The sequence below is a fragment of the Micromesistius poutassou genome (assembly GCF_964030765.1).
Source record: "Micromesistius poutassou genome assembly, chromosome: 16".
Classification (NCBI taxonomy): Eukaryota; Metazoa; Chordata; class Actinopteri; order Gadiformes; family Gadidae; genus Micromesistius; species Micromesistius poutassou.
The window spans coordinates 997,612-1,017,384 of NC_140286.1; the positions used below are offsets into that span (position 1 = coordinate 997,612).

The 19,773-nt window shown below is 44.8% G+C and overlaps 2 protein-coding genes across 3 annotated transcripts; both read right to left on the bottom strand.

Moving 5' to 3' along the window:
• Positions 1-154: 154 nt before the first annotated feature.
• On the bottom strand, positions 155-6,416 carry eif4e2 (eukaryotic translation initiation factor 4E family member 2). Of its 2 annotated transcripts, none has more exons than XR_014638602.1 (8): positions 6,164-6,416; positions 5,327-5,438; positions 5,092-5,226; positions 4,593-4,697; positions 3,665-3,817; positions 2,974-3,114; positions 1,896-1,982; positions 155-1,053 (listed from the first exon to the last, which is right to left on the bottom strand). XR_014638602.1 is itself a non-coding variant. In XM_084481531.1 (8 exons), the coding sequence occupies exons 1-7, from the start codon at positions 6,316-6,318 to the stop codon at positions 1,934-1,936; spliced, it is 846 nt and encodes a 281-aa protein (XP_084337657.1). In that variant the 5' UTR covers positions 6,319-6,407; the 3' UTR covers positions 155-1,053; positions 1,896-1,933. The 2 variants fall into 2 exon arrangements, 1 of the variants encoding a protein (XP_084337657.1); XM_084481531.1 differs by having other exon boundaries at positions 2,978-3,114; positions 6,164-6,407.
• Positions 6,417-6,746: 330 nt separating this feature from the next.
• On the bottom strand, positions 6,747-17,242 carry capn10 (calpain 10). The gene is made up of 13 exons (XM_084480415.1): positions 17,015-17,242; positions 16,427-16,667; positions 15,763-15,894; positions 14,996-15,192; positions 14,226-14,455; positions 13,242-13,380; positions 12,615-12,781; positions 11,726-11,988; positions 10,968-11,170; positions 9,518-9,803; positions 8,746-8,939; positions 8,615-8,660; positions 6,747-7,717 (listed from the first exon to the last, which is right to left on the bottom strand). The coding sequence occupies exons 2-13, from the start codon at positions 16,568-16,570 to the stop codon at positions 7,688-7,690; spliced, it is 2,031 nt and encodes a 676-aa protein (XP_084336541.1). The 5' UTR covers positions 16,571-16,667; positions 17,015-17,242; the 3' UTR covers positions 6,747-7,687.
• Positions 17,243-19,773: the final 2,531 nt, after the last annotated feature.

Consider the following 19,773-nt stretch of genomic DNA (forward strand, 5'->3'; position numbering starts at 1 on the left):
CCCCCCCGGCTCCGCAGACTCTTTAGCCACACAGAAAGGTAGGAGGTTATGGAGAACCTGGTCAGCGAGCGCGGGCCCCAGGTCAGGCACAGTGATATAGGCAGCTTTGACAGTCCCTTCCATAGACGCCTACGACACAGAACCTTCCAGACTCTTTTATCATCTTTTTTTTTTTTTTTCAATTTTTTTTTAAAGGTCTTGCTCATCCTTTGGGATTCATCATCCAGGGGGGAGGATGAATTAAGACGGGGCAAGAAAAAGAAAATAGATTTCTGATCCCAAAGGGTGAATCTCTTAAGTGGTCAGTTTTTTTTTTTTCTTTTTTACAAATATATTTTGGTAGACAAATAATATTTCTAGTTCAAATAACCAGATGTTTCATAGTTAAAATAAAGTACTATAATAAAATAACACCTACGACCTGGTTTGTCTCAGATTGCTAATAAAACTGTCTCTGTAATTTACTTAAATTTTGACTAAGGGTTCGTGTGATTGTGTTACACAAAAAAAACCATATTGGTTTTACATCACTGATCAGCTTACGTTGTCTACATAGAAACCCTAGTCAAGTACTCTTCTTCTGTTGGCCAGCTCAACAAAACGTCTGTCCCACTGGCTCCCTCCAGTGGTGAGCAAGGGGAGTTGCACAACGCGTTTTCTTTAAATAAAACACACACACACACACACACACACACACACACACACACACACACACACACACACACACACACACACACACACACACACACACACACACACACACACACACACACACACACACACACACACACACACACACACACACACACACACCTGAAACTAAGAACGTATTTCTCTCTCTCGAACAGACAGCTCAGATCCATGTTCTCCTAAATGCATTTTTTTGGTTCAGTTCCAATAGTTCATGATCCATGGCAAGACAAAGCGGTGTGGGCTACTTGTCCTTTTTGTCACTCTGTCTCCGTCTCCGTGTTTAAACTCTGCTTGGTCGCAGCAGAGGCGTCCATCCCTGGACTCTTCCTTCCCCCCCCCGAGCCCATCGTCCAATCACATCTACAGGGCAGAGGAAACAAAACCAACAACAACAACAGGATGACAAACACATCACGGCTGCCGCCATGCCTCAGCTTCATTGGCGTTTTGTTTTCCTTTTTTAATTTTGTAGCACAATTCCTTGATTCAATGAGTTATAAATAATGCGTTCCTTCAATGCAACATCAAGTCATTGTTACGTTCACGTCAGTCAACGCCTAGTTATTAAAAAAAGCACCCAAGCTACGCACAGCAGCGCTACACCAGGAGTAAACACCTGAGTTAAAGCATACAGGCGCTGTCCTGGAAGGGGGGGGGGGCCAGGAGAGGCGGGTTTGCCAACGTCAAATTATCGTTAGCGGCATGCCTAAAACACATACTTGGCAGTCATCCTTAAATGGACAGCAAAAAAAAATAGAACTTAACTATACTTAACAGCAGAAGCTTCACCCAGAGCTACATGGGGACATATCTAGTTATTTATAATATTTATATATAATTATTATTCATATTTATATATATTTTTGATAGAAGTGTGGAAATATATTTACTATAGCTTTTTTTATTATATATACTGACATTTTTAGTTAGTATAATAATATTATACTAACTATCCAGGCTAAATTGATCTGTTAAGGGGTAGTACTAGATACGTTTTTTTTACTTCCTCCTACCCCCTTTCGAGCATGTGGAAAGTGTGTCTGTTTTTGCTTTAGTTTTATTTATTCATCTACTACTATTTTTACTTTGTTTTTATTGCTTATCATGTTCGAGGGTGTCCATAGGTAGACCGCACACACACTGGGGATCAAACCCCAGAGTACCGTTGGGTTTGGATTCATAGCGTACACGGCGCCTCTTACCCTCGGCACTGGGGGCGGGGTTGGTGGGGGGAGTGGCTTCAGCGACCTCCGCTAGCAGTCACCAGACCATGGAAGTCTACCCAGGCTCTGGAAGCAGAGACAGAGGCAGTAACACCCAACCTCGACCACAGAGCAGCTAAAAGGGTTTTTTCCTACATTTCGGCCATAATGATTTAATTGGTCCGCCGAAGACCAATCAGACCACAGAGCGTTAATTGAGTTAATTGAAAAAAAGCATAAAATACCATTATCTCTGAATGATTTTGGGTGCAATGGGGTTTTTTTGGTCAGTGGAGGTATGTTGTAAAACTGCTATTAGGCAACCAAGCACAGAATATAGTCAGTCCCACGGATGAGGACATCTTCAGCTGGCTAGCACCGAAGAAGAATGTACTGCCGTACAGGACGGTTCTCATGCGGTCAAAAGGTCCCGGAGACAATTGGCGGTGGGAAAACAAGTAAATCTAGTTGTTTAGCACCCAAGCGAAATATCAACGCTTAAAGTATGCCCCAGTATATTTCATCTTAAAAGGATAACGACTAGAATTTGTTTTTTTGGAAAAAGAATTCCGAGACAGACAAATGCAAACAACGCGTTGCTGTTAATGCAAACTGAACATACAAGGATTCTGAGTACAGTGCGTGTACTCTCTTGTGACGCAGATGAGCAAAGCCCAGATTACTCTGTTGTTGGTGTGTGGGTCAGGCCACTAGGTTGGTTATCTTGACCAAAGTGCAGAACAACGTAGACTTGTTGTAGAATGTTACGGTTTCATTTCAAAATAAAAATTAACATGTAGAATCAACATGATTATTTTTCTTTTGAAACTGCTCATACAATGAAACAATAAATCAAGAATGATCGTCTTCTGCCATCATTGTGTTTGTCTTTCAACGAATGCTCACATTCCTACTGCTATTATCTAATAAAATATAAAAAAAATGTGATACTGAAGGTGCACGATAAAACCAGAGCAGCCTAAGCAAGGGGAACAAATAGGCAAAATACACTGTGAGAAATGGTCCAACTAATCGGTGTGTCTGTGTGATAGAGTAGTAATTAAAGGGGGAGACATACATACTTGATGCTGTCTGTGTGCGTCTTGTACTCCATGATGGTGTTGGGCGGTAGGTTCAGCACCCGGCGCAGGGTGTCCCGGATGCGTCCGGAGGTGGACTGGTCGCTGGCCGTCTTATTCCAGATGGAGATGATGTCCTCCTGGAGGGGGGGGGGGGGGGGGGAATACACCAGGCTATGACAGCTTGCGTCATGGAACCACAACTCTGTCCTCCTTCCACAACCTGAAGCTTAACCCACACCCAGCATCTTATGGACAGTCTCTCTGACGCTTCTTTTTTTTTTTGCATCTTATTCACAAGCACACTTTAATCCTACAATGTATGGCCACATTGATAGTGGCCATACTTAATTGAAAATATGTCATATATCGATATATATTTAGGAGTAATTCGTGGAATACCTTTTACAGCTTTAAGTTTTTCCTTTAATATTAGTAGATAATTAATTACTTATATTTTTGGGCATAGACCTTATAGTTTTGGTTTTACATTGAACGGTAAAGTTTCTCCTTTAAAACATAATGAAAATGACATACAATAAAGGCAATAACAGACAAACAATACAGATTGCACAGATCCGTTGCACCACCACAATACACACGTACGTGTACGTGTGTACGTGTGTGTGTGTCTCTCTCTCTCTCTGTGTCTGTCTGTCTGTCTCTGAGTGTGTGTCTGTCTGTCTGTACCTGGAAGCGCACGGACACAACGGCGCCACAGATCTCCTCCCCCACCATGAACTGCTCGCCCAGCATGGCCAGGATCAGGTTCTCCCAGCAGCGCGACGCCAGCCCCTTCCTCAGCCGGATGATCCACTTCCCTCCCATCTTGTTGGCGTCGTCCTACGCACACACACACACACACACACACACACACACACACACACACACACACACACACACACACACACACACACACACACACACACACACACACACACACACACACACACACACACACACACACCTTGGACTAATTACCAACATGATGTAGACACTAGGGTACGTTCAACTGGTTATGCACAAACATCCTAGAGCGTCTGTTTCAATGCTGCCTTCACGTGCCATGGAAAAGATGATCCTTTCCATTGGTGAACTGGAAATTACGAGTGCGTTGTGTTCAAGTGCTTTTGTTGTCGTGGTGAAATGAAACATGGCAGACCCACAGATCCTGACCCGTTACTTGGGTAAAACAATTTTTGACTAATGCCTAATTCATCTTCTACAGTAAGAAGAGGATTTATCAAAACACAAAACGGTAAATAATATGCTGTATGAATGATATTTTTTTTGGAAAAGGTCAAAGGTTATCTCGTCTCGGCAGCTCGTGTGTCAAAATATCCTACGAGCTCTCCAGTGGAAATTACGACGTGAGGGGGGTATTCATGTGCAACCTTCACGTCGGCTTTTGGTATTTACCATCATTTCCATAGCACGTGAAGGCACCATCATTTACCCCTCAGAAGTCCTGTGACCTTTCAACACACTCAATGGACCAACGCGGTCGAGCTAGCACAGGTCTAGCCCTGCAGCGAGCCGCCGTGCGTGAACAAAGCAACGTCCGCTATATTAGCAATAGAGTTGAACACGTGAACGCATTAGCGTTGTCGGTACCCACCTCCCACATGGGCTTGATGCCCTCCTTGAAGAGGTGGAAGTCGCTGTGCCCCGTGAGGTCTCCTGGGCGGATCATGTGACTGTAGAACCGCCAGAACTGCTCCACCTGTGGCGTCAACACGGGAGGAAGGGCTTCAGACAGGAGGGCCGACGGTATTAACAGCTTTGAGATATTTATACAACACCTTCAAATAGCACTGCTTTTTTTTTGAGTGCTTTAACAGACAGAAAATGTTCATGTTTGATTGGTATTAAAACTAGTTAATAAAATGGTAGGGAAATAAAACACCCAATGAAATTAAGTACATTCACAAATTGAGATGCCCAAAATAGGGCAAATCATGAATATAATTAAGTCAACGTTGTCAGCTGGCACATTTTAGTTTATTCTTAACAACCTCGGGGACGAAAACATTTCTCAGCTCAATCTTTTTTTTTTTTTAACGACATAATGCTGTATGTATGAGATGCACGCCAGAAGCCTTGAGAGGCAGACCGACCGAGGCGAAGCCGCCGATCTGTTTGATGTTCTGCTCGTAGCTCTGGGTGCTGGCGGGCCTCCCTGGGGTGCGTCTGGAGTACCAGAAGGTGTAGTTGTACTGAAGGGGATGCTCCCCGGCCCCTGGTACCACCATCTAAGACACCAGAGGGGGACACTCAGGTTATACAAAAGGCAGGAGCAGGACACTGGTAATGAATGGGTCTGTGGTGTTGCTGGCGGACTCTCTTGCTCACTTTCTTCTTAGCAGTGTTCTGTTCCTTGTCTTCGTCTTCATTTTTTTCCTTCTCACAGTTTTTCGGTGAGCCTTGGTCCTGGTCGTGGTCTCCACTATCGTCATCTTTAAGACTGCAGTTTAATAACAATGACAAAAGATTGTTAGAGTAAACACAGCACCGAAAAGCAGGGGCAAATCAATTTGGTAGGCTACATGAAAATCCACATTACACGTTTTAGCACCGCTTACGTCAATAATAATGAAAACACAAACATGTCAAATGGTGAGCTGTTAATAACGCAGGGCAGCAAGTTAAAGCCTAATACACCTTCCATGTTATTCACTATTGGCCCAGTTTTACCCGGCAATGCTTACGTGTACTCCCAGACCGTTGGGACAGACAGACAACATGACCCTAAACAACTACTGCGATACTCTCAGGCTGGTGATATATGGCACCTCCGGAGCTCGCAGTTCATAGCGGCTGGGAGCTTGTTTTTAGCCGACCACGCTTACATCTGTTCCTCCTTCCCAACAACGACAAGCCGAGGATGCAGAAGCGGCCCACGGGGCCTGGGTCGTATTCGCCTATCTTAAGATAAAGAGCCCCCGTTGTACAATGCATATGCATTAGCTATTTTGCACTCTTTATCATTTCAAATTCCGTGACATGTATTGATTTTACTGCTGAACATGCACTCGTATGTTCAGCGCCTTGCCCATGCAAGACTTTTAAAACCGACACACCTCTTTATAAACGCACCACATAAACATTGAAGTACGATGCCTGGCAAATGTTGCTCTCGCGACTGCGCACGCATTCTCAAATATTGGCCACAAAACTTCGATTACTTACGCGTCAAATTTATTGTTCATTATTCTCTGGAGTGGAGCCTTTGGGTGTCCGTCCACAACCTCCTGAATTCCGCAGGAACGGCGGCGCGCACAATAAACGTGTGGACGCGCACGCAACGGCTTGGGTCGGCCAATCGCTTTTGTCATGCTGATCATGACAGCTAGGGAGTTTCACAAGTTTTGAGCATCCGTTTTTGTAAGATACGAAAGGATAAACGTAGAAACCACCAATAACTGATTATAATTATAATTTATTTCAATGCAGTGGCAATTAAATCAGAACCCACAACAAAACAGTAATTAATATGGCACTGATTTTGTTTTTGTCCAGTAAGCTCTACCAGGGACTACATAAAGTAGGCCTAGAAGTAAGCACAAACATACGCTGGCAGCTGGCAGCCTCTCTCTCACTCACTCTCTCACTCACACAGTAAAACAAGTGCCGTCTCCGGCCAACTGCCTTGTTCTATTCACATTTCAGAGGAAACCCAACACACTGTCACAACATGCCGCCCCTGATGCGCTGCATCAGTAGTTTCTGCAGCCCCCCCTCCCCTCCCCTCCCCTCCCCCTCATCCGTCAACCACAGCCACTTTTAACAGGTTAATCTGAGGTCAAATCTCCAGGGCTTGGTGAAAGGAAACAGGAACTAGAGGTGCATCATGGGAATAGAGCTACATGAGGTTTCTGGCCGGGGGACCAGCTAGAGATAGATGAGTGTTTTTTAATCAAGGGTCAGGAAGAGGTAGCATCGGTCGTGGATGATTAACCAGTTGAGTGGACCATAGGCTGCTGTCTTTGGGTACATATGTGCAAAGGAGAAGTGTCACCATAACCCAGCCTGGCCTTCCAGGAAGGGCTTGTTTACAGCTGACAGACCCCTCCCACGCCAGTACATCGTCACGCGTTGCATTTCTTTCAGTGACTCATTGGCCCTAGGTTAGCACAGACACAGTGGTATTGCATGGTATGACATTGCGTGGTTTGGTGTGGTTGGCTCCGATGTTGAAGATCTGTCCCTTTACCCATAATAACCACCACCCCTTCGGCCTCGCTGCCAGTACCCCAGTGTGGAGACCTCATGAAAGGGGGTCTTTGTGGTGGGCACAGCAGCGAGCGATCGAGCTAGAGTGGCAGTCGTCCTCTTCAATGGAGGCCGTTTGTGTACACACACCCGCTAGCCCCATCATCCTTCATTAGCGGCAATGATGTTCTAATCGTTTGTGTTTGATGGCCATCAGCTTGCCGGCCTACTATGAAGAGTACTGCCTATGAAGAGTACTGCCTAGGAGGAGACCTAACAGGACGGACACACACACACACACACACACACACACACACACACACACACACACACACACACACACACACACACACACACACACACACACACACACACACACACACACACACACTTTCTCTGGAGTGTGTGGCGGCACTGGCGGGGAGTGTGGGTGGCTTCATGTCGGTCCCAGGGCCAACGGGGTCAAGCTATGTGACAGGGGCAGGAACACGGCCCCCACATCTAGCTCTGCATCACGGAGATGTGAGACACCTGCCGCCAGAGAGAGAGAGAGAGAGAGAGAGAGAGAGAGAGAGAGAGAGAGAGAAACACAGAGAGACAGAGAGAGGGACAGAGAGAGAGAGAGAGAGAGAGAGAAACACAGAGACAGTGAGAGAGAGAGAGACACACATAGAGAGAGACAGAGACAGAGGGACAGAGAGAGAGAGAGAGAGTATGTATTTATTTTAGGACACTTCTTGACACTAGAGTAATTGATTTAATAGAGCATGACGAACATGCATGGGAAGACACAGGCAGCAATTTACCAAGCATCTTCAATGGGTTACCGGGTGCACATGATTCTTATCGGAATTCATTTTCACATTGTAAACACAAACATCAAAGGACCAAGAGGTTCCCATAGTCTGCAACTATTCAGGTGTGACAAAAGGAAACAAGTGGTTCTCACGGCCTAAGTCAGGAGTCTGGTTACTTGTCAATACAACTGAATATTGAAATCAGGAAGAGGGGAAGTTTGGTGGAGAGGGCCGTCATGGCTGTAGTGTTCTCGTGGTTATGGTGTCAGTAGAGGAAAGGAGCGAATTTATACTAACGTCTTTTAAATATTGATTAACAAGGTAATATCCCTGGTATATCATTAGGATGTATTTTTTCCAAGACAGAGACGCAGATGTAGTGAGAGAGACAGAGATTAATAAACAGACAGATAGAGAGAGAGAGTGAGAGAGACACAGACAGAGAGAAAGAGAGAAAGACAGACAAGAACACAGACTGTGACAGAGACGTGGTATTAGAGAAACTACATCGTCATTCCGTGCCATTTACCCGGACCACACAACAAAGCAAACAAACTTAACACTGTTAGCTTAAACTCCATTCCACAACTTGAAACGACGTGTGAGATCTAATTGAAGAGATCATTTCTACCTCTTGAATGGTGTTCCCCAGCAGTTCCCGGCTTTTCACCACCCTCCTGAAAAACACAACGCAACCAGTCGGTCTAGATGCCTTGTTGTGCGTGAGAATAAACGCTCTGTAGTTTTTTCCCGCAGCTCAACCTGTATATCCTGCGTGACACCGACAGGGTGAAGCTGCCGGGGAGTTGGGGCTGGTACGTGGAGGGCATTATGGCGTAGGCCCCGGCAGGGAGGCAGCAGGCCAGACTGACTTCGCGGGTGTAGCAGTGAGGCACACAGCTGGCGACAGGCTCCTCGTCCATGGGTAAGGCCATCACTGACGCCCCTTCTGGGACCTGGATAGGCCAGAGAGAAGCGCACGCACGCATGCAGGCGCACGCGCACACACACACACACACACACACACACGCACACATTTAAATGCTTTTATTTGGATCCAAATTTACAAAGGAGAAAAAGATCCAAACATTTTGGGAAGAAATATTGATAATGTAACAGGATCATCAAGCTTCATCAAGCATGCCTTTACAAGACCTACATGATAAGTTAAGATATTACACAGAACACTTATGGATAAACAAAACATCTTTGTATCCAGATTTGCATACTACCTATGGTGGCTGAAAGTGAAAATGTTGCAGATCTTTTGGTTTCCTGCTTATGTAACCCCCCCCCTCCCCTAACCGCAGTCCACTAACCACTTTTTTGTGGATATGACCTAAGCTTCAAAGTGTCTGTAACACAGTGGACCTTATTTCATTGAACTCTTATTTAGAAAAACAAAAATAACATCTAGGAGGAGTCCTCAATTGCTCAATTACATACAGATCAAATGTCAGTGAAAACGCTGTAAAGCCTACAATGAACGAAGAAGGGAAGAAGAGTCTGGGAAAAAAAAAAAACGCCTGCAGACCTTGTAGACGTGGAAGCCGATGGCGTACAGGTCGGTGTCGGGGCGGTTCTGCCGCAGGCTGACCCGGACGTCGACGCCCGGCGACGGCGACGGCGACGGCGACGGCGTTGCCGCGTTGCCGTGGCCACCGAGGGACAACGGGAAGCGGGGGTTCTTCCAGTGAGAGGGGGAGTTCCTGCTGCCCCCGGCGCTGCTCCCTGCCACCCAGCTGCCCTGGAGGTCACAGTGGTCCCACTCGCTGTCCGCCAGCAGGGGCAGCGGAGGGCCAGCGGGGCTTTTCATGGCGCTGTGTGGAGGACACAGGGAGGCAGGTCCACTGGTGTGTTTGGTTCATGACAGTGTGGCTCGGTCGGCGGAGCGTTGAGCGTCAACGCGTCAACCCGGTTAAGGTTTGAACGGACGGCACTCTTGGTGGTGGTGTTGTAAGACGCTTTGGTTACAAGCGTCGTGAGACAACCTGTTTCAACTGTAGCACACCTTTGGCCAAAGGCCAGACTGCGGGAAATGGAAGTGTACTTTTGTACGAAGCCGCAAAGTACAAAAGAAAACCCACAGAGTAAAAACAGACAGGAAGTAATACTGCTGCAAGAGAAGTGAAAACATGATTTGCTGTACATAATATAAAGTTAGCACGAATATCAAAACAACCTGGGCTACGACACAGCCAACCAAACCAACGGATAAAAGATGCAGAACTTTTCACAGTAGGTCGAAGTACGCTGAATTAAAGGGTTGCTGGTTCAAATCAGAAGTGTCAAGGTGCTCTTGAGCAAGACACACAACCCTCACCTTGCACCTTGTCATACAAGGTGAATATTTCAGTGACAAATGAATGAGAATGGGTGCAATAGAGGTATGCTATCCTAATTCAAAAAACACTGCATAGTAGTCGCAGTGGCTGGCAAGAGCACTATCTTAAGGCAATCCGTTGACCGTTGACCTTTACCTAGTTACTAGGGGTGTGCATCTCTCCAGTAAAAGACGATTCGATGCATATCTCGATACATGGGGTACGATACGATTCAGGAACGATAAATTTTTAAAATAGAACGATTAGATTCAGAAGGATTTCGATTAGATTCGATGTGGCACGGCTCAATTCGAGAGGGTATGATGAGGGTATGCAATGGATTTCTTGTTGAAAGTAGACAATCATTTCACAAAATGAATTAACTTGTACATGTGGCATATCCTTCAAAAAGATTTATCAAAGACTAGAGAAGAAGTGTATTTGTTAGGGGTGTGCATCTCTCCAATAAAAGACGATTCGATGCGTATCTCGATACATGGGGTACGATACGATACAGGAACGATACATTTTTTAAAATGGAACGATTCGATTCAGAAGATTCGCATCTTTTAAATCAAAATCGATTTTTTTTCAGATTCAAATCGGTTTTTGTTACACCCCCTACTAGCTACCCGTTGGCGGACTACTAGGGGCTTTAACCTGAGCGAGACCGGGTGGCAGGAGAAGGCCCTGATGAGGAAGCTGCTCTGGGCTCCTGCCAGGAAGGTGCTGGGGATGAGCAGGTAGTGGCCCGGCTCCAGGTGGCCGTGCAGCACCACCTCCCTCTCGTAGGCGTGGCAGTGTGTGGACGCAGAGGCAGCCTTGTTCAACACGCGCGCCAGGTTGAAGCGCTTCTTCTCTACCTGGTGGCAGACGAACGCGGACACAAAAAGACACTATTTTATTACCGTCGAGTCATTTAGCAGGGGGGGGGGTGCTTTCTGTGTCTGAATACAGGGAGTTCAGATGCATGGCCTTAAGATGGAGGTATGGGTGAGGCTAGGGATCGACCGATATGGATTTTTTAGGGCCGATGCCGATAATTTGGAGTCAATACTGCTTTGGCTCCCTCGATTTACATCATAAAAATTACAAATGATGAAGTCTCAATTTAAAAAGGGAACATTTATTGAACTGTATTGTGCATGCCGAAAAAAAACAACAACAACAACAACGCAATATCGGCCGGCCGATTTATCGGTCGATCACTAGGTGAGGCGACTTGTTCAAGGACACCTTCAGGTTGTAGACATATAGGGTATTAAACCCAGTACCTTTGGGCCTGGAGTCAAACACCCTAGTCACTATACCCTATCATGCCCCAAAGGGGGACTTGATTTGCAACACTGGAAAAGATTGTAAACAAAGTACAGCTCATGCACTATCCTCTCTTTCTTTTTTTTTTCCATTTTGCTTACCTTCCACATGTGCAGGGCGATGGCCTGGTAGTGCTGGTGTTGAGTGCGTAGGCCGCCCTCTAGTGGTGTGTGCGCGTGTCGCTCTGTGCCGCCCCTGCACTCCCCTTGCTGCTGGTGCAGGGAGACCAGCACCTCGCCTCTCTCGCTGACTTTGAGCCAGAACTTGGGGTTCGTGCCGTAGCTGGTGCAGTTCCGGCAGCCCCCCGCAGTGACCCCCTTGGTCCACCTGCCCAGCAGCTGACGGCTGTGGCTCAGGACGCTCCCTGTGGACGCAAAGGGGGGGGGTCAGACAACCAGAGCGGCTCCTTTCATCCCAGAGGGCGAGTTGGAATAGAGCTTATTCGATAGAGACACACTACAACATTGACATGATCCAATCCAAGTTGATATGTGAATGATACTTATATATCAAAGAGGCTGTATTGAAACCCTTGAAATAGCAATTAGTTGTTTTTGTATACATATTTTGAAATGCAAAGAGGTTGGAATAAACTATTTTTAAAAAAAAACGTTTTAATCGACACATTTTCAGAACATCTATTAAAATATTTGTACCCGTATCAGCTTTTCTGCACATATCTGAAATTTATTTTAAAGACATATCACCATATCAGGTCAAATTATATCGCAATAGGCTACATATTAATATGTATCGCGATTGATATCGTTTTATCGTCCAGCCCTAAATGTAAGACAGTACTGCCTCATGTGTGTGATGTGAAAAATCGTGCTCCAAAGCGTCAACTCTTGTGTCCAAGAAAAGCCCAGAGAGTTAGACCAATAACGCCATCTGACATTTTTGACTGCAAATAGGCCCACGACGCGCGCATGCACAGAACTCTTTCAATAGCCGGGCTGGATGTGTTCATCTGATGAAAGGACAGAGTACCGGTGAAGATGCTCTTCAGGTGTCCCTCCTCGGTGATGGGGTAGCCCACGGTCACGTCGTCAAACTGGGAGAGGAACTCCGCCTCATCCACCCAGAACTCCCCTGCCTCCAGCCGGCCCTGGAGCTCCACCCTGAGGCTAGGGTCCACACAGCTCCAGCACGCCTCGCTGGGAAGACCAGGGGAGGGATATACGGTTTTATTTATAAATGACTCATTATTAAAAGAACGAAAGTAAGAAAGAAAGAAAGAAAGAAAGAAAGAGGGAAAGAAAGAAAGAAGGAAAGAGGGAAAGAAGGAAAGAAAGAAGGAAAGAAGAAAAGGAACATACACAGAGCAAGATGTTTCGAGAGGAACTATTCAGTGCCATTTACCTGGACCGAATGACTAATAAGATGTACTTTAATCAGCCCAGGTGGGAATGGTGGGAATGCAATGTCACAGTAGAACGGGACAGTAATAAAAACAACAAAATCACGCAACAAACAATTAGAACTGAATCTGTACACACAATGTAAACAAAACGGATGCGAGGCATCAATTGCGAAGCACCTTGGGGAATGCATCTCATCCAAAGTGGACGTGATGCAATCCAAGGTGCTTTTCCCCCGTGCCACGCCGTCACGCACCCTTCCATCCAGGTCCCGCGGCGACCCCAGGGGTTCCTGATCCGCAGCAGTGTTAGGCGCGCCCCCGACACCGTCTCCACGTCCAGCCACTCCGTCACGCTCATGGCGTGGTACTGCTCCAGATCGTCATCATCACCACCTGTAGCCATGACAACCATACAGATCAATCCACCAAAAAAAAAAAAAAATGCTTCAACTACTACTACTTTGATTTACTCGATGAACTATTATTTTATTTCACTTATGATCGGGGCTCTCTCTCGTGGCTGGGGTGGACGGAGAAGTCCGGTCGTTGTGGCTGCGCCACGCGATCATCTTTTGGTTATTTTATAAAAGAGACTTTACGTTTGATTAAACTTTTAAGATTTTGTGGCGTAACACCCAATCGATTTGCGTGCCGATTCAAGCGAGGTGGTTCACTCCCCGAGGCGGGTTGCCACAGTTACTCACTCTATGTCGACATGAAATCCCATATGCCTTGCCTTGCCTTACTACTACTTTGATTTACTTGATGAACTATTATTTTATTTCACTTATGAAAATATTTATCCTAAATTTACAACGCAAAAAGGGTTTGGAACGCTTTGACACACTGCTGTCACATTTGCCTTATTTGTTGTACTATTATTAAAAAAAAACACCAAATGGGACACCGGCAAGAGAAATGTTGACGAGAGACGCTATTTAGCCAACCTCTAAGCAGCCTCCTGTCTGTCTGAGGTTTAGGGGCCAAAGTGATGGATCTTTTTATGGAAACATCCATTGGCCAGTGGCCACACAATTAATGAGTTTTAATGCAGTATCACCAACACCACCATCATCATTGGCTAGTGGCAGGTGTTACGTTTGGACCATCCTTATTGGTCCAAACGTAACATCCTTACACACACACACACACACACACACACACACACACACACACACACACACACACACACACACACACACACACACACACACACACACACACACACTTGTCCTGACCTCCAGGGCTGCTGTGGGTGGAGCAGCTGAGAGCGCAGAGGTCCCTGACCGGGCGCAGCAGGCTGAGGTCCAGCCTCCGCCTCTGCACGCGGTCGCTGTCGTGCCCGGGCCCCTCCGACTCGTCCGCCCCTCCCTTCTCCAGGCTCCAGCGCTCTGCCAGGCCTCCGCTCAGGTCCACCAGCGCCTCAGACACCTGGCCCGCCCACAGGCTCTCGTAGGAGCCGTGCAGCCTGGTTGGAGCGCAGAGATACGCATGAGCGGACCGGACCGATGTGCTGTGGCCAACCCGGCCAACCCGGTCCCAATCAACGTGACGCAGAGCACCTGAGGAAGACCTGCTCAAAAGGCAGGCTTCCACTTCCGTTCGGGGCTCTCTCTCGTGGCTGGGGTGGACGGAGAAGTCCGGCCGTTGTGGCTGCGCCACGCGATCATCTTTTGGTTATTTTATAAAAGAGACTTTACGTTTGATTAAACTTTTAAGCTTTTGTGGCGTAACACCCAATCGATTTGCGTGCCGATTCAAGCGAGGTGGTTCACTCCCCGAGGCGGGTTGCCACAGTTACTCACTCTATGTCGACATGAAATCCCATATGCCTTGCCTTGCCTTGCCATATAAAAAGGTTGAGGCGGACAAAACGTATTATTTTTTTGATTTTGAAAATCCAGAATCAAGGCACATTGATTCATCGAGCTTTCAGCGTGAAATTAAGAAAAAAGAAAAAGAAAAAAGAGCTTTGAATTGAATATAAAACCCTTCACAAGCGACTCACTTAGCATAGGCCTTCTCCAGCAGTGCTACCCAGAATGCCGCGGGGGAGTGGCACCGGGAGAAGCACAGGGTGGAACCGATGCAGGGCAAGCGGTCGTCGATGGTAACCATGGTCCAGTGGCCCTTCTGCCAGATATGAAACCGGAAGGAGCCCTGGTACATGGGGTCCCCCCACCAGGGCTGGTCTGGAGGGCAGACCTAGGCGTGTCATCAAGGGAACGCACAGAGGAAATACTTAAATAATTTTAAAGTTCCAGATGTTGATAAGTGCCCCGTCTGCTTGGTGAAGTGGTCTGTGACCAAGTCTACCGATGGGACAGGTGTGCAAGGCTGAAAGTCAGAACATGGATTTCTTTAATGACTTTGCACTATTATTATTATTTTTTTTTATCATTTTGGCTACTTCTGAAATGACTGAGATCTTTTGATGCTTGCACCGCTGCTAATGTTTGCACACTGCACGCACCCCATTGGAGAAACCATTAAAACAATTCCATGTGCAAATGTCTAGTCTATGTTATAACCCATTTACATTTACAAGATAATGCCTTTCTGCAGATCAGCATGAATTACCTATTGTTGGGCAATAAACACTTTGGAAAATTACGTTAGGAAATAATTTCTCCCTTTTTTGCATTACAGTTGTTTTTACACGTTATTTCTTTCTTTGTAAAGAACTTTGAATTTCAGTGCTAACCCTATTAACAAACTTGCCTGGTCTTGCCTTAAAAATAATGACGAGCGTAATAACAACACAGATGACTCTACCTTGTTCATCAGATGTTTGTTCTTCAGCAAAAAAGTGCAGGCACAGAGAAACCAGCAGTCTCCCAGCAGGCCCTGTTTAGCGTGGCCCTCATTGACGTTGGCAGGGAAGAGAACCGGACAATCACACAGTTCCTGGGCGGGTGAGACAAGGATGAAATAAAAACCAGGGAAAGTATATTGAGGAACAAATAACACTGACTGAGAAAATCTCATTCATTTATTTAATTTAGTTCATGTTTCTATTGTATCTATATGTTTGATGGTTTTAGCTCCTAAACTTGGGAACTCTGTCCCATTGAACTTAAGATCCGTGGACACGGTATACATTTTCAAAATTTAGCTCAAGATCGAGCTGTTTAGACTTAGGCTATCCATTAGTTCCTTTTATTTGCATGTACTTTTGATAGGATGTGCTTTGCAATGTCTGTTGCCTTGTGTTGTATTTGCTCTTTGTGCGTCACTGTGTGACGTCCTGTGACGTCTGCTCTTGAAAATGTACTATAATTAGGTACCACTTATTGTCTCTTGCACAACTAATTGAGCCATTCATGAAGAAATTTCCCCTGGGGTTTTTTCTTCTCGTTTGTGTTTTGGGAAGGTTGCGATGCACGTGCCAAGGCTTTGGTCTAATCGAATCAGCTGATAATGGCTTTGATTAATTTACCTGTGGGCGCCGCCAGGTGACGTCGCCCTGCAGTCGCGCGAGGGGAGAGGACCCGTCAGAGAACAGCGCGCGGTCGTCCGATGGAAAGTCCGGGTCCTCGAACAGAGTGTCCCTTCCAACTTCTCCACGCTTTACAATGTCCATTATTTATCTTCTCCTGACCACACGTGATCCTTGACCGTTCTAGATCAGGTGGCCCCCTTTACGTGGTTGGCAATGTCATCATCCCGGTAGCTATTACCTTGAAATGAGTAGACAATAGTAGTATTATACAAAGAAAACAATTGTTTATTGTTAATCCAAAGGAATGATTATAGAGCTTATGCCTTCAGCGAAAACCTGCTTTTATCTATAGTAGCAGTTATGATATTGTATATTGCATCATCCCTAAAGCTTAGACATAATAAAAAAATAAATGGGTGAACCTGATTCCAGTTATTGAAGCCACACAAGTGATTGTAAAGACTGCTGCTGAACAGAAGGAACATGTGTCTGTGTATGTGCAAAACCAAGATCAAGTACGCGACAGCAGACGGATTCGTAACTGGAGAAATCCTGTATTTGAATACCTTATATATCATATCTTACCTGTCATGTCCTACAGTAGGATGAACCGAGGGGCGTTTTGATGCTAGTGATACCAAATAACCACTAGCTTATTGTAGCGTATGTAGCACGACACTAGCTTATATATATCCCTTAATGTAAACACTTTTTGCTGGGGTATTATTTAAGTTATAACGTAAACATGCTATTTTTTACTCCACCCTACATAAGATAAATAATGACATAATTTACAGCTTCAGGGACATATCCCAAAACACAAAAAACTCATGCTCTTCCGGTTGGATACTTTGTTGCCCATTCAGAGTGAATCCTTCCGATGCTGTTGAACACCAGTGCCACCTAGCGTAAGAAAATGAAAAGACCACCTGTCTGGGCTGGCAGAATTAATTAATTTTTTTAACATTACATGGTATTGTTGGTAGGCATGGTATGGAGAAACAGTGAGGAAAAAAATGAATGAATTAATACAAATAATACACGCAAATAAAGACATTTTATATAAAAAATATAATATTTGAATTAGGTGAAGACATAGACAACAATAAGAACAACTATTTACACTGAAATCTTAATCTGGTGCGTTTATGGAATCCTGGACCCACTTGCTGTCAAGATAACCACGCACAAGCCTGCGCCATTGGGCGTCCGTGCAATGTTGGGAACCTAATTAAAACATTTGTTATTCCTTTAATCACTGCTCGTCCTGCTAACCCCTGTTTCCTCTTAGAGCCAGTACTCTCTCAGCAGCTTCTGTGTGTACTTTTCAACAAAACCTCATGGGACCCACAAAGAAGAAGAACACACACCCAATACAGACTTTTTCACAAATCACAACACTTTTCTGTTGAAAATAAACTTCCAGAAGCCTTCCACCGCACCGGGGAGGGCTATAGGTTCAATGAGTGGGAGAATATCTGTACTATTCATGATGTTTGATGCGATTTTTCCACTCCAAATCCCTTCAAATTGACCTTTTGTGTAACACTTCTGAACACGTTGGATGTGACCTGTGGCCCCAAGATGATGAACCCTGGTTTCTGGAACAAATGCAATTGCAATGATGATGCTGAACGAATTTGGGTCAGATGGAACCCCCTGATTGTAGGCCCACTTCCCCCTTAATGTTTGTCACTTCTGATCAGCAGCACCAGATTGTATAGTTTATATACATATATATAAACTATAATATACAGAGTTTATATATAGATATTTTTAGATTTTGAATTATCAATTTTCTCGATAACATTGATCTAACTATATTTTATTTGTATGCACCTTTCACTTTCAGAGACAATCTCAAGGTGCTTGACGGTGCATAGAAAAATTAAACACACAAATAATAGTTTTTAAATGATACAGCACCTGTTTTAAAGGATGTCTCGGGTAATAACTTAAAGTATTATATATTATTATATATATTATAAATATTATTAAAGTACTATAACAACGGCACGTATTGCATAAATAAAATAAATAAATAAATAAATAAATAAAAAAGGCCGAGGTTATGCAAAAAGCCACAAACTCTCACAGGTTAAGAAAGTATGTCACATTTGTCACGGTTGACCTATTTCACACTCATGCCCTTTTTCCCTTCTGCTCAGTGTACAAGTGCAAGTGTTCCGCTGACCTAAAAAAGCACTTTCATTTTATGACCGGCCTACACTCTGCCTACGTCAACACACACACACACACACACCTACACACACACGCACACACACACACACACACACACACACACACACACACACACACACACACACACACACACACACACACACACACATATTTGATAAAGTATTGCACAAACATTGTGATTTCCTCATCAGAGGCATACCTGTGGAGATGCATAATCATTCACCTGTTTCAATGGGAATGTTTGTAAAGGTGTGGTACTGGAAGGCCCACAGTCGTCACGGTCCTCATTACTCAGCTTCCCATTGTGCTGTAATTAGTTATCCATGCATAGATTATAGTCTATGACCGCCCATCTCCTTGCTCTGCCCTATTCTGAGTATATTTAGCATAGAGTAACACATTCCCGAGTAACACATTTCCCTAAATTACATTGATTTAATGCAATTTAGATAGAAAGAAATTTAGTTAGAAAGCATTTGTCATAATACCATCTAATGATATTTGATAATTTAGCAGCGACTTACAGAGAATTAAGTCACCTATCAGGTATAGGTACGGGTTTGGCATCTTGGTCAAAGGACAACTAAACCACAACCATTTGATGAAACCAGAGCCTATTGGCTTGAACACCCCTAAACACTAGAACATCCTGCCCCACTAGCCATCCTACCACACCTACACATAAGCTTTTTAATCATTGAATGTATTATTTGTATGTTGATAACCCAATATTTTGTATTATTTTCTTTTAGGGTGACTTTAAACATCAGTCCAGGGACAACAGATGCAAAATAGCCTTTGGCTAATTCTGGCATGTTTACATTTGTTTAAATGTTTTTATTAATGTGCAATGTCCCTGATCCTTAAACTTTTAAATAAAATTAATAAGCCAAGTCCTGCTGCTGAGCCCCGGCTAAACTGGCAGGACATTTTTCTTCTGCGCTTTAAGCAGTTAGGATCTTCTATATCACAAACAATGAGGCTAACAATGAGGCTAATTATGAGAGATTAACGCTTGAAGCAAATTGTATAAAGATATGCATGCCAAGCATCATTGGATATGAATATTACTCTTAAACGCGGGATATCTACATTGAACTACAAGAAAGTCTGGTTCGAACGTCATAACAGACACTACCCTT